The sequence below is a fragment of the Agelaius phoeniceus genome, chromosome 6 (assembly GCF_051311805.1).
Source record: "Agelaius phoeniceus isolate bAgePho1 chromosome 6, bAgePho1.hap1, whole genome shotgun sequence".
NCBI lineage: Eukaryota > Metazoa > Chordata > Aves > Passeriformes > Icteridae > Agelaius > Agelaius phoeniceus.
Window position 1 is genome coordinate 53,539,754 of NC_135270.1, and position 12,131 is coordinate 53,551,884.

The window sequence follows — 12,131 nt, forward strand, 5'->3', positions numbered from 1 at the left end:
AGCAGAATCGAGATCTGTGATGGAAAGAGAGGATTTGTTTCTTATCTTTGCTTCCTCATCAGTAGGTTCTTTGGCTTCAAATAGATTTAGCAGTGTCTAGATGTTTGTCAGCAGCACAAGACCTTGCACTTGAGGAAACTGCTGTGTTATTGTTGTTCCTTTTCTGTGTGTTAAATTCTGTATGTGTGCATGTAGGCATTCTTGTGTAACTTTTGTGCATGTAGGCATTCCTGTGTAACTTTTTGGTCACCTGAATGAGAATGGAAGGGGAATAGTGTGGAAAGGAAAAAAGGAAGGAAGAAAGGAAAGAAGTGTCATCTTGTTGGGTCAGTGCTGGGGAGGATAGAAGCCATGGAGCAGGGAGAAGTGTGCATGGGAGGGCAGATGAGCCTCATCAGCTCAGTGTGACACGAGTGCTGCAGGCTTTGGCTTTGTTCTGGTTGCTGCTTTCTGGTTGTGCATTCAGGATTGCTGTGGTATAGTTAGCAGCTGTCCTCCTTAAAAAAAAAAAGTGGATGGTGTTTTTAAAAGGCTTGCAAGAGATGTCTGATACAATCTTGATCAAATGTGCATTTTCTGTCCTCTTAATTTTATACTTGCTCTTTAAAAAAGCCCTAACCCTTTCAGGTTTCAGTAGAAAACCCCAGCCATGTCTAGACAAAAGCCCGTAGTGATTAGCAGAGGTGTGCTGCTCAGTGCTAAGCATGTGCAGGGCTATATTCATGTTCCTGATGGGGTAATGTGCTTCCTGCTCAGGTATGGATTGCAGGGCTTATGTGTGCAGAACTCCCTGAAGAGCTCAGGTTGGAATTGTATGGGTGTAGAAAATTTTGCACACTTAAAGTGCATATTGAAAGGCTGTTTGCTTGTATATAGTTATTCAGACCTCATCTATGGCTGCACATTGGTGCCACCTGCTTGCAGGAGAGAATGAGCAGACTCATATTATTCAAGAAGAAAATACAAGGCAAGGCCTCAACATCTGTTCTGGCTTTATTGTTCGTTCTGGCCTGGGCTGTGGGCAGAATGTAGGGCACAGCTTTTGTGTTACTGCTGGGTGTTAAACTGGAAAGGCATCTTGGGTCAGATGTGTTCTTAAAAGGTTTAAAAATAATAATACAAAGATGCAAAGTTTAAACTTAGGATGGGTTGAACTTGATTACTTTAGAGAAAAGGCAACTATTGCTATCTATGCTTTTTCTCATTTTCTCTTTCAGCTCTTCTAATGGTAATAATTTTTATCACTGCTAAGTGACCTTTGTAATCATTGCTGGGTGATTAATCTTTAACTGGATAATTTTTAAAGCAGTATTTTGCTCACAGTTGTAACATGATACTGTGGGGTTTTGTAGCACAGCACCTACAGTCACTTTGAGGCAGTAATGCTCTTCACCCCATGTTTCTAGTGCTGCTGCTCTGTATAGAAACCCAAATAGTTGCTTTTGTTTCCCTAGGCAGATACAAAAATGCCCTCAGAACTTTATTTGCATATAGATTATAGTGCCAGCCGGGTGTAGTCATGTATAGGAAGAGCTAACTGCTGCTTCATTTATAGCTTTTTAATTAAAAAATGTTTCTCAGTTTGCAGGATTCCAGTTCTGTTTCATTTAATGCTGCTGTAGTCTGTTCAGTGATGGTATTTCTATGAAGTACCAGCTGCTATGACTAGGCAGTCCTTGGAAAACACGAATGAAAGGGGATCACAAGCATTATCTGCTGACTCAGGGAGAAGTCACATGCAGGAGGAAGTGGAGATGAGCAGCAAAGTTCTTCAAATGTCTTTGAGTTGCTGCTTGGGACACCAGTGCCAGTAGTGAGGAAGGAAGGTGGAAAAAGCTTTTCTTCTGACTCTGAATTTTGTTTGAATTCTCTTGTGTCACATAGGTGTTGTGCTATTGTACCACAGCTGTGCATTTACAATTACACTGTGAGCCTGAGTAATACCAGTGTACCCATAAGAGAATTTTTTTGTACTATGGGAGCTTGTGCCTCCCTTGTCTTATTTTGTTTAACAGCCATCATGGGTACTGTAAACAGGGAATTTTACACTATGCAATAAATTTAAGTTCTGCATTGATAAAGAAAATGCAGGGTTGGGAATGGAAGCACTTGTTTAATCTCACTTCACTAGAAGTAAATACATTAGACTTGATCCAAAACTGCTTTAAGAAGCATTCAGCAGCTAAGTTATTGTATGGCAGCTCCAGCTCTTCCAAACAATAAAAGCATCTATTCACCTTTGGATATTATACAATGCATGTTTTATATATAATGCTCAGGGTTGCATATTACAAGGAGGAGATATTTCTTACACTTTCTTTTAAGATCTGCAATGTGTGATTTAAAAATGAGTTAGTACCAGCTGGGGGAGATCAGTAAGTGCTGTTAGTGAAGCAATAGCTTTTGTAGGTGGGAATCTTGCCATCCTTCACCTTGGGTATTTCAGTTGTTGTATAACCTTTATTAACTTCATGGAAGACATTGTTCAGATCTGGAAGTATATTCTTACCTGTTGTTTTGCAAAAGATCAGTGCCTGAAGAATTGCCTGTAGTTTTATGGCAACTGCTTTTAAACTTTGGTTTAAGGCTCATGTTTGCTTCTTAGAGAAGGTACAGAAGGATGTGTTTGTATCCAGCACCTGACTGTGGACCTACTCTTCTGAGTTACCTTATTCTAAATAACAGAAGCAGCTGACTAGAGCAGGGTCCCACTCTCCATGGTGTGTGTTGCAGTGCCCTCACACAGTCATGTGTTACTGTGCTTTGCTTTGAAATCCAGAGGGTTTCAATAGCTCTGAAATGCCTTGTGCAAACAGCAACAGCAAAAACATCAGAGACTACTGAGAGGGTTATGGAGAAGGAAAAATGCTGGAGGCATCCTGCCCAAGCCTCAGGTTGACTTGGGCAGGATGCAACTAGGAGCAAAATGTGTCTTGACATCTGCAGGAGGTGAGCATCATTTCTCCAGGGGTCAGTCCAGGTGTCCAGAGGAAAAGTGAAGCTCCTGAATGGCTCACAGCTGTAGCTGGATCATGCAGCATCCTCGGGGAGAGCTGTGAGACGGAGCAGGTCCCTCAAGTGCAGGAACTCGAGTGGGAACTGGCACTGCTGCCTTGCACAGAAGCAAAATAACAGATGACAGAGTGATTGGTGCCTCTTTGAGAGGCCTCTGCTCCTACTGAGTTTATTCTGGCATGTTTCTTCTCCAACTTGGAGAAGAAAACATAAAATGTGATGTGTCAGGCTGGAACTGCTCAGTGCTGGGCTCCTGCTTGCAGGCAGTGTTTTGCCTTCCTGCACTCTCCTTGTGTATGGTGTCCGTTCCACCCATGGTCCTTGAGATGGTTTAAACTGGTTCTGTGGGTGAGGGAGGTATCCTGGCTGTCCCTGCTTCCTTACTCTTCTTCTTGTCTCTAAATATACGTGGTAGGAATCCGGGAACTCGTATGGAGTTAAAGCTAATAGCTTTTTTTGTTGGATTACTTTTATTTTTTTAAAGCTCAGGTGGATCCCCTGCTTTGGTTTGTCAAGTAGATGGTGGAAGGGGAAACAATGCTCTTTTGCAGTGGTGCTCTTGAATCTTCTGATTCCACTTTTTCCATGGCTAACTTGAAATTTGGGAGAGGTCAGAAGCACAGGGAAAGTACTCTCTGATCTGTAGTGGGGGCTTGATGGATGTACACTGTTACAGTGACCTTTGGTAGTTCCTGTTTGGAGAAATCCCTGTTTCCCTTTTCCTAGCAGATGTCCTGGCTTGACAGCTCCTGGGCAGAGGTGAGGAGAGCCTTAGCTGCTGTGGATCAGGGTTCCAAATCTTGCAGTGCACTGCTCTTGCATGTGCCAGGTGCATTAGCTCAGGGAGCCCCCAGGGATGGAGAGCCTCAGTCTTTGGGTAAAAGTGATGGGAAATTAAGGGGCTGTGTCATTTCTCTCCTGTGCAAATCAAGGTATTTCTGCACACTGGTTTTGAGATGTGTCCTCAGAACTCAGGGGGGAGGAACCCAAAAGCCCCCACAACACATTAGAATAATATTGATATATATGTCTTCTGCTCTGCTTCATGTCCTTCCTTCCACAGTAGAACTTTTTGGACTTGTGCAGTAAACCACATCTGTAAAATAGGACAAACTTTTAAAATAATATTTTCTTCTCAAAGTGAATTTTAGGCTGGATTGGTTCTCTCCTGAATTTTAGTGTATAGTTTGTGGAGTAGGGTTATATTCTAGTGGTAAGAAAAGAGAGAGATATGGTAACTGCTGTGGAAAAAGCAACATGATACTGTGCCTAGTTGGGGCTGCACTTCTCTGTCTGGGTAAAGGCATTGGAAGTTTGCATTCCCTGTGAATTCTGATAGTGCAACAAAATTTAGGGGGTGCTGCTTGTAGTAGGTTTTCCTCTTGGAGGAAGCAGCCATGATTCCAGACAGACTTGGGACAATTGGAAAAGCCAACAGTGGGAAAGTGATTGCAGAGTGTTCGCTCCCATAAAACTGACATGGAGCTAATGGCTGTGGCAGAGACTTTACAAATACCTGGTGGGTAGCAAGATGAAAGTGCAGGATTACCTGAAATGTCAGATCTTCTTGTCTGCCACTATACAGCTTCTCTAAGCACAGGTTGCACTGGTTTAACTGCAGTTGCTTAAACAAGCAAACCTCATTGATCCTAAATTGATCTGCTCTCCTAAAAAAGAGTAACCCTTGCCCTTCTTACGTGGCTATTTTTACATGAAATATGCAACAGATTAAATTGAATTATCTTTACAGCTTTATCACTGAAGTGCAGAATGTCAGAATTCGTCCTGGTAGTCCTTGTTCAGAAGCATGGGACAGTGCTGGTGAGCATTGCAGCTGTGCTTGGAATAGTGCTATAAAGGGATGGAACAGCCACTCTGCTCTGAGGCCCCTCTTCTGCTCTCGTGGCTGTTGCTCTGAAGCAGTCATTTCATTTCAATGTGATTCCAAATTCTGAGCAAGCTCTTAAGCTTTTTGTTGGTACATCATGCAGTAAGAGTACCAATGCTGTGTATATTTGTGGTGGGGTCAGTACTGTACTGGAAGAATGCCTGTCATGTCTGCCTTGCATATGAGGCACAGTAAATGTGGGGCTGTGGCCTTGAGAAGGGGTGCTGGGGAGGATGTGGTCCTGGAAGGTGAAGGACCTGGCAAGCATCTTGGAATGTAGGGAGGGAGTATCAGCCTTTGTGGATGCTTGAGGAGCCCCCACTGCCATCTTTCTATGTGTGTTGCCTTTAGGTGCTTCTGCCCTTTGCAGAAAAGTAGGAGTTTCAGCATAACCCTCCTGTGTGCCTTGGACTGTCAAGGAATGAGGCCTGAGGGTGGATAGGTGTGGGCTTGGGTGGAGAGGTGGAGCAGGGGACAAGTTGCAGGAACACTGGAGGTGCTGCTTCACACCCTTTGATGAGCCCAGTGTAACTTGGCTGGTTGGTGCTACAGAGGGGCAGGAGAGAGGAAGACATTGGGCTGTGGCAATTGGGCAGAAGGGAGTCCTGAGGGTGGCACGAAGCCCAGCATCTGCAGGCACCTCTGTGTGTGATGCCCAGGGAGGGAATGCCTGGCTGGAAGGAGGTAGCTCCTTACCCAAGGCATTTCCTTGGCAGAGGGTTCCTGAGTTGCTTTTGTGGAGCAGCATGAGGAACACGTTTGGCCACGCTGCTTTTGGGTGCCATGAGGTCCTGCAGCACCTCCCTGCCCTGGGTATCACCTCCCAAGGCTGCTTCAGGTCACAGCCAGGAAGGGCTGTGGGGCTCCCTCTGCAATGCCCCAGAGCCTGACTTGGGGCTTTAACCATGGGAGGTGAAACTTCACCCAACCCACTGTGGCTGAGCTGAGCTAATGGAGCCCTGCTCCTGACAGGGGCAGCTGGGCTGGGATGTGCACCTGATGTGCAGAGGAGGGTCAGACTGCTAAACAGGGAGAAAACTTTCCTTTTCCTGATTTAGGTGGGTTCTCTGCTAAAGGCAGGCTGACATTGCCTGGTGTCACAGCTCACTTGGCAGTGTTTGGGCATCAGGCTCCTGAGCTGCTGTGGGTACTGGGGGTGTGTTGGGATTTGGATGGAAGTGTTTATATTCATGGGCACCTGACTGATGATTGCTGTCTTTGAGTATTTTTATGGGATAAGAATGTGCTTTTCAGTAGGTTAAAGTAAGGAGAGAGACTTTTTACTCTTCTGTTCTATGAACCCCATGTTTGACTTCAGTAGAACAGGCCATCCTGGATAAGGAAACTGAAGAGAAAAATTTGATAAAGGGGAGGCTTAGGTTGACTCCTTCTTTGCATTCTAGCCTAGACTTGAAATGAGGAAGAAGGTAAAATTTAATGCCAAATGTTTCAAGACTTGTAATTTTAATTTCAGACACTCATTGTGTTCTGTGTCTGGTCTTCACCTCCTATCTCTTGCCAACAGAGGATGTTGTCTCTTCTCACTCCTTTTTTTTTTTTGCCTAGTTTAGAAAATAATGAACATGATGAGCGTGCAAAATACCTTGTAAGTGCAGTTGCTAACCACCCTAAAAAGTTCGCAAAAACCTGACTGAAAGATAATCATGGTGTCTATCATGAAAGAAACCTGCTAGTTCAGTGTAAATATGTTGCTGATAGGTGGTTATTTTTAATATGTGCTATTTGTACTTTAAATTTAATGTTAAAATATTTTTGTCATCTGAACCCTGACTGTTCTTAGCTGAGCAGATTTCAGGTTAAAAACAGTGGTGAAACCATGAGTGTTCATAGTACGGTAATGTAGCTTTGTGTTACTAGATCTTTTCTGTCCTGTTTTAATGCATCATGAAATGGTGGTTATATGTCTAATTGCACAGCACAGAGAAAATAGCATTGTGTTGAAATATTGCATAAAACTTGAGCGTTATGTGGCATTTTGTAGTGGAAATAGTACTGCAGGTACTCATTTATAACAAGATTTGCAAGTTTCTCTCTGCCAGGGCGGGTGGTTGGGCTGGCTGTGTGTGTGCTGACTCAAAGGAGGGAGTTCCTTTTTTCTCTTTTCATCTTCCTCCTCCTCCTCTTTTGACTGCTTGTGACCGAACATCATCAGAATTGACAAGAGCTTGCTCTTGAAACATACCTTAGTTTGAAGTTGCTTTTTCAAACCATGTGCAGCTGTAGATCTTCACTTAAGACTTTCAGAGCTCTGCTGCCAGCCAGGTGTTAAGCTGGTTAAAAACAGACTTGTTGTCTGAGTGTGGGTTCGTGTCTCAGTGTGGATGTGGATGCATTTGGATTTCTCTGGAGCAGTGGAGACTGGGACCTGACTGTGACCTGAGGGACCCAGTGTCACCTGGGTGGGCATTCCTGATTGTATGGGGCATGGAGGCACAGAGGGGCTGCTGGGACAGAGCAGGAGGTGCTCAGAAGTGTAGTGTGGGAGGTTTTGTGCATGTGCCTACCCCAAAGGGTTAATCTGTCTGCACTCTGCAGTCTCATGATGTCCAGTGCTTGGAGCCTGCTGCCTGAGCCTAGCTCCTCCCTTTTTCATTTAATGATGGCTGGAAGAAAAATAATCAAGTGTGCTGGAAGAGAAACATTAATTAACTTTTAATTTAGATCTAACGTATGCTGCTTAGTGTACTGCATGAGAGTGTGCAGTATCTGTCATGTTATATAGAGGCTGATGCATTGAAGAAACAAGGAAAAGCCTCAGGTCTGAATGGGAAGATGGGGTTTTAACTCTGTGGATGGGTTTTATATCTTGATTAAAAGTTGCAGATGTGTGATAAGTCGTTTTTGTATCCATTTTGCATCTGAAATTACTTTCTCTGTAACTCGGTTTGTATCTGTTTTCTCTTAAGCCAAACTTGCAAGGCGAAGTCAGGAGAGAGAGAATCTCGGCATGCTGGTCTGGTCACCTAACCAGAATCTGTCTGAAGCAAAATGTAAGTCTCTTCCACTACTTTTATTCCCTTCTTTCCTTCCATGTATCACTTCAAGAATGCAAAGTTGCCACTTTTGGTAGAGAGCTTATGTCTGTGACCTTTCCATTATGAATTAAAATTAATTTGAAAAAAAGAAAAGCCTACAAAGCAATCCCCAGATGATCTTTGTTCTCCACTGGGCAGCTGCTCAGTGTCAAATCCACGGGGACAAGGAAAGCAAGAGAAATGTGACAAACATTATTCCACGGTATGAATTTTTTAAGCTACTGATCTGCAGACCTACACAATCAGCTTTTTTTTTTTTGCTGTTGGTGCTGTAGAAGACCAAAAAAATAACGGGGGAGAGCAAAATGAAAAGTGCTTGGGGGTGGGGGGTCCGGGAAATATTTGGTAATTAGTAGTACCTTTTCCTCCACAAAGACAAATCCACATCTGGAGCCCATGGAGGTTTTAAATTCCAGAACAATTGCAGTGCCTTGCAAGTCCACGTGAGGGCAATTAACAGCGCTCTGTGTGTGTCTGGGAACAAGTCTCAGTGCTGCTGCCAGATGGCAGAACCAGTGTTTGAAAGGCTTGTCTAGCTACAGTTCTCCTCATGAATAAGTAGGGCTCCTTGATTAAAGGGCTGCTGTTTGAATGCAGTAACTAAACCTAAGCACTTTTGGGGGAGGGAGCTGAAAAGAGCTTATTTTGACTTTGTGCTTATACCTTGGTTTGTTTTTTTTTATATTTATTTTATCCTTTCTGATTTCGGGGGCCAAGAATGAGAATCATGCATTCCTGTTCCTCTGCAGTTTTTGTGGTGGCACTATTAAGTGAATACCTGATTTTCCTGTAGACCCAAGGCCTGGGATGCATGATAAGGCACATGTGAAGATGTAGTGGCATTTGCAAATTAAGGCAGCAGAGACTGTGCACCAACTGGCTCTGTCATGAAGGGCCTGTGCTCTGCCCTGGGGCATTTGTTCCACTGAGCAAGTTAGCCCTTAAGTTACAGAGCGATGATGGTACTGATCTGCAGATAAAAAGGGCTTTGAAAAGATCATGTTTGCCTTCTCTCCTTGTCTGCTCCCTGCTGGCTATTGGATGCTGAAATAAATAAGACCGATGAGGAGAGGAATGTATTTGACAGTTATTACAAACCTCTTAAAAGGTATAACAGCAAGAAATAGTTGCCACCACCCAGAAGAGTGACTGTTGTCTGTGACATAGGATTCCTGTAACTGCCTCTCAAGTCTCTGAATGTCTTTTGAATCTCAGCTCAGCTTTGGAACCTTTAACTCCTGCCTGATAGGAAACTGGTTTCTTGAAGAGGGAAGACAGAATGGAGGAGAAAAAGGAGGAATTGAGTAAAATAATCGTTAACTGAGTATTCTGTGGTAATTGGCACAGAAATATAGAGCATAGAGAGGATATAATATCTGCTAAGAAGATGTCATGAACATAAGAGGTAATTAAAAAAGTAGTTTGACATTGATAAATAAAAGCTAGGTGGCAGTTATCTGTTAGTACAGTAAAAGAGTTGAGGAAAACAATGTAACTATAAGAGGGGGGCTAGAATGAATTTCTCAAAATATTGAATATTTTAGTAAGAGTATACAACTCACTAGTGAGTTCACCTTCTAAAAGAGGTACAGCAGAAAATAGCAATACTCATTTGGAGTTTGGGGAAGTGAAGTATGAGGTTAGTGCACCATACATGGCACAAAAAATTACCTCCCAGGTGCCTATTTGATACAGAGGGATGGAGTTAAGAAATTAGGTATCTAGTAATAGTAAAAATCCAAAGGAGCATTGTGAGAGGTGGCTGAAGGGACTTTGGGGTGGCAGCTGGGAAGAGGACAGCTGTGCAGGGAATGAGAGAACAGGGTGGGGGCTGGTTGGTCATAGCTTTGTTTTGTGTCAATCTGAGCTGATCCTTTTGAAAGGAATCAGGTATTCCTGTTTCTATCTAGCACTTAAAAATGAGCTGTGAAAAACAAATGCTGCTGAAGGTAGGAGCTTTTGTTTTTCTGGAACTAAAAATGGATTGATTGGTAGAAATAACTTTATTGCTCTAATGTATTCAAGAGAGCTGTTAGGCACTGATTGCAAGAGAGCCTGATTCCCTTCCTTGCAAAGGATGGGAACTTCCTCCAAAACACCAGTACCCTGCAATGGCTGTAGAGCATTTACTAAATGTATCACAAGCAGAGTTCTCTAATCTGCTTTATGGTTGATGGTGAAAGAACATCAGGAGACAGGAGGTCTCTCCAGTGTCTCTCAAGTTCACTGACAAGTCTTGGCATCGTTATAGTGAATCCAAATTAAATGACATCCAGGGGGATGTGTGAGAGGACTGATGATCAGCATTTCCATCAGTGATGTGGGAATTGATATGGAATTGTGGATGAGCCTGTAGAATGACAGGATGGTAAATAAAATTAATGCTACTGACAGTCTTGTGGAGTGCTTTGGGTCTTTTCCTTACTTGGACTGCTGCCAATGCAATGGGCTCTTAATGACCCAACTGCAGGGTTGTGAATCTCAGTACTGAAATCTCTGGCATTCTACATCCAGCTTGGGCTTTGGAAGGAAATGGCTTAGAGGGCAATCTTGGGGAAACAGTGGGCAGGTAATTCAGCAAAGCTTCCCAGTGTCCTGCTTGACCCAGAAGATGGTGTGGGTGTAATGAGTGAGGTAGTCACTGAGCAGTTAGCTGCCTCTCCACCCAGCAGCATTAAGGGGAATGAACCTTGCCTTCAGTGTTTAAAAACTGAGAAAAGGGTGGAGACAGGAGCTGCTGGAACAATTTGGAAACAGAAGCTGAAGCAGACTCCATCTGTTTAGCTTACTGAAAAGAGACTGAAAGGGGACTATTGTCAATTATTCTCTCAAAGAGAAATTTTGACATAATAAGAGACACACATAATACAAATAGATGGCTGCAAAATAAGCCCACACAGACTGAAATGAAATGTCCGAGTGTGTGGAGGGTTTTTTTTTGAGATTGACTACTGGAAGTTATCCAGGGAAGTGATGGATTCTTGTATTTCTTGATGCCTTTTTAAACCATGGATTTTTGTGATGTATTATCCTTGGTGGGGGAGATCATTACTTGGCAATGTGAAATTGCAAGTGGAAGGAGTTCTCCTGTGGTCTCCAGGAGGTTGGTGTAGCCCCTTGGGTTGTACATTGGTGAGTCCCAGCTAGCACATCCATTTCAATGCTGCTCCTCAAGCTCAAGTGTGGGTGAACAAATCCTTCCAGTCAGCACACATTGATACCTGTGGTTTCTTTTGTTTGTACTCCAAAGCCTTGAATCCATCCTGTGCCTGTAAATCACAGAGCTCTTCTCTGTTCCTGTGGCTGGAGCTCAGCAAGAAGTTGGAAGCAGCACATTCAGCTCTTCCTCAGAGTGAGCTGTAGCTCTCGTGAGCAGGAGAGTTCTGTGCAATCAGTGGAACTTGTGCAACCCACCTTTGTTAAAGGGGAATCTGTGCTAAAAAACACTGAGCACATCTGTGACAGTGCTCAGAGCAGTGCACCTGATGGGTTTGGCAGAGGGCTGGCTAAACTGTTGGAGGTTGTGGGAGGGTCTCCTGTAAGCTGCTGAAATGAATCCCAGAAAGAGCAGTGTGTCAGCTGAGACCTGGTGGATATCTGCACACCTGATGCTTCAGGATCACACAATTAGTTAAAAGCTTGTTGGGGTCCTGTGCACCCTGTGTGCTGAAGAAATGCTTTAATCACAGTGGGAAAACCTTTTACCTGGATGTCATGAAGTGATGGATGTATTAAGAGAACATGAAAGCAAAAGTATGTGTTGGCATATTGCTGATTTTTTTTTTTTTTTATCCTCTGCCTTGCTAACCATTAATCCTGGGTACAAACCACTTACTACTTTGCCCATATTAATACCAAAGCTGAATGCTGCCAACATGGTCCATATCTACTGCCAAACTTGTGCCTTTGAGGGGTCACTTGCATAGCAGTGCCACCATAGTAGTCACAAAGTTAGCCCAAAACTAGAAGTTTGTCCTTTCTCTTTTGAAGACGAAAGAAAGCAATGTCACTATGCAGTAACTGAACATTTGGACTTAAAATAACTGCTCCCCTTCTAGTTCTGCTCCAAATACCCTGTGCTGTGGCTGGGTCACACCTCTCACAAAGAGCTTGCTCTCCAAGTGAGACTCCCAAGAGGCTCTGTGGACTTGGTGCCATGGAGGGCAGCTGTT

General features: G+C 43.6%; 1 protein-coding gene across 2 annotated transcripts in view; it reads left to right on the top strand.

Annotated features, from left to right (window-relative positions):
* RCOR1 (REST corepressor 1) overlaps window positions 1-12,131 on the top strand; it is an 82,433-nt gene that overhangs the window by 33,201 nt on the left and 37,101 nt on the right. For both annotated transcript variants that reach the window (XM_077180721.1, XM_054634759.2), the window contains one exon: window positions 7,831-7,914. In XM_077180721.1, coding sequence (XP_077036836.1) covers window positions 7,831-7,914 — 84 coding nt within the window. The remainder of the gene's footprint in view (window positions 1-7,830; window positions 7,915-12,131) is intronic.